General features: G+C 57.2%; 1 protein-coding gene across 1 annotated transcript in view; it reads right to left on the bottom strand.

Annotated features, from left to right (window-relative positions):
* MXRA5 (matrix-remodelling associated 5) overlaps positions 1-2,221 on the bottom strand; it is a 43,155-nt gene extending 40,934 nt beyond the window's left edge. Inside the window, exon 1 of the mRNA XM_011972107.1 lies at positions 2,091-2,221. Within this exon, the coding sequence (XP_011827497.1) occupies positions 2,091-2,137 (47 nt within the window). The 5' untranslated portion in view covers positions 2,138-2,221. The remainder of the gene's footprint in view (positions 1-2,090) is intronic.
* Between the last annotated feature and the right edge of the window lie 76 nt (positions 2,222-2,297).

Raw genomic sequence — 2,297 nt, 5'->3', positions numbered from 1 at the left:
TTATTTATTTATTTTTCTTGGAAAAGCCAGCGAGTTTTTGTGATGATTTAGAGTTGCTGTTAACTGGGGAGGAAGTTTGGGGGAACCTCTGATCATTCAATAAACAGGAAGGGACTGCTTATGAAATATATTCAGGCAAACAGAAAAAAAAATGGAGTCACTAAAAAATGGAAAAGCTCGGGGGAAATGCTAGATTGCATCAGCTACTTCATTTAGAATGGCGGTGATCATTTTCTTCGTGCCCTGGCAATGCCTATGTCATCTAACCTTTTGTCATCTCTTGAATGGCGTTCACTTAAAAATAGTGGCACACATGGAAAGTAAATAGGGATACACAACAAACACGCGCCTGCCCAGTCGCCCGGGTTCTGAACGAGCGCGAACTGCTGATTAAAAATTCTAAAATCCAGGCCGGGCTTAGTGGCTCACATCTGTCATTCAGCACTTTGGGAGGCCAAGGCGGGCGGATCACCTGAGGTCGGGAGTTCGAGACCAGTCTGACCAACATGGAGAAACCCCGTCTCTACTAAAAATACAAACAAACAAAACAAAATTCGGGCGTGGTGGCGCATGCCTGAAATCTCAGCTGCCCGGGAAGCTGAGGCAGGAGATTCGCTTGAAGCCGGGAGGCGAAGGTTACGGTGAACCGAGATCGAGCCATTGCACCCCAGCCTGGGCAACAAGAGCGAAACTCCGTCTCAAAAAATAAAAATAAAAATCTAAAACCCTTCCTATAAGAGAGGAGCATCCCAAACCTGCAGCTTTCCCTGCCTTTAAGTGGCCTAGAAAAGGTTATCCTCTTAAGCCCGGGGGCGCGTCTCCCTTCAGCTGCCCATAAAGAACTGATTGCACGCAGGTAGCTTTGCAAAAAAACAACTCCGGGCTCCGCCTCTGAGCGCTGGAACAAACCGGCTCCTGCAGCTCTGCAAAAGTCCTCGGAGTTTCCTCTCTCGCCAGAGCCCGGGCTTTCCCCGCCCCTGCCTGCGCGCCTGACCTCGGCGGTGGGCTGGTTCCAAGGGCAGCCTCGCCAGCCCCCAGCGTCCTGTGCCTGCGGGCGGACTTGGCCCGGGCGTTCCAGAGGACTCTTCAGCCCCAACTCCCTGTCCGGCCTCCCTCCGCCCCCTCCCCGGCACCAACCTCTCGGGAGACCCAGGAAACTCGCCCCCAGACAACCCTAATCCCAGGGACGCGGGGTGGGGTCTCTCCGCCAGGGAGAAAGCGGCCACGCGCCAGTTAGGCCGCCAGAGACGGTCTGCGAATCCCGTCGGGAAGCAGGGGTGGGGGCGTGAGGCCGTCTACTTTCTTTTTGGCCCGGGGCGGACAACCTGGAGTGGCCGGGCGGGCAGCCCTGAGCCCCTGGCCAGCTTCCAGAGTCCGCTGAGTCGCGTCGAGCTGGCTGCGGGGTGAATTACGCGCTTTCCCGGAATGCGGCTGGGGTGGCCCTGCGAGTCCCCGCCGCCCGGGACTCGGACATCAAACCCCTTCTATCTGCGTGATGACTGTCCCGGTTTTTTTGCATGGCTCAGCTCACTCTAGGCGTTGGGTTGTCCCCTTTCCAGGGAAAGCCTGGGTAAGGGTAGGAGGAAAGAGGCGGGGAAGGAGTGGGGGAAGAGAAGAGGGAGAGGAGACTTGAAGTAGCCACAGCCTGAGCAACTTGGAAAGAGGCTCCTCGAGTGCCCTTTCCCCCCACCGATTGCAAGAGCAGAGTGGGCTTCACTTAGGAATTCCGTTGGCAGCTTCTCAGAAACGCGGGATGGCCGGGTTGAAGGTCTCCAGAGAGAGCGAGGGATGGGGAGCGCGTTGGGGAGAGGGAGGAAAGGAGGCATGGGATGTCTGGGCTTAATTAGACCTATTCAGTGCATCCTCCTTCAAGATCCGGCTCTCCTCCCTAACTGATCTTTAGTTACTTAAATTTGCAGGAATTCAGGTATCCTGATTTCTTAGCAACTTCAAACAGTGCTGGGGAACGGTGCAACCTACCTGCATGCAGGTCCTTTACCCCCAGTTTTCCCTTGGGTGTCTCAAATCCCTTCACCCCCTGCGGGCAGAAACGGCAGCCCTGGGGCGCCCTGGCCACCCTGGGTCCTCACCTGTCCTTGAGAAGCCGCCGCACACGGGAGCGGTGCGCCGAGAGCATCCACCGAGTTGGGGCGCGCGAGTCACGGCCGGGAGTCTGCCGGGGTCATGCCCTTCCCGGGGCCAGGGGTGAGGCAGCTCGGCTTCCCAGCGCGGCACAGCGAGCCGGCGCCCTTTTATTCCCGGCACTGCAAGGCTTCCCCAAGTCCACGCCTCGGCAC

The sequence above is a fragment of the Mandrillus leucophaeus genome, unplaced genomic scaffold (genome assembly GCF_000951045.1).
Source record: "Mandrillus leucophaeus isolate KB7577 unplaced genomic scaffold, Mleu.le_1.0 Scaffold127, whole genome shotgun sequence".
NCBI classification, from domain to species: domain Eukaryota; kingdom Metazoa; phylum Chordata; class Mammalia; order Primates; family Cercopithecidae; genus Mandrillus; species Mandrillus leucophaeus.
The sequence above is the reverse complement of the archived record's forward strand: the minus strand, read 5'-3'. Positions and strand labels throughout refer to the sequence as shown.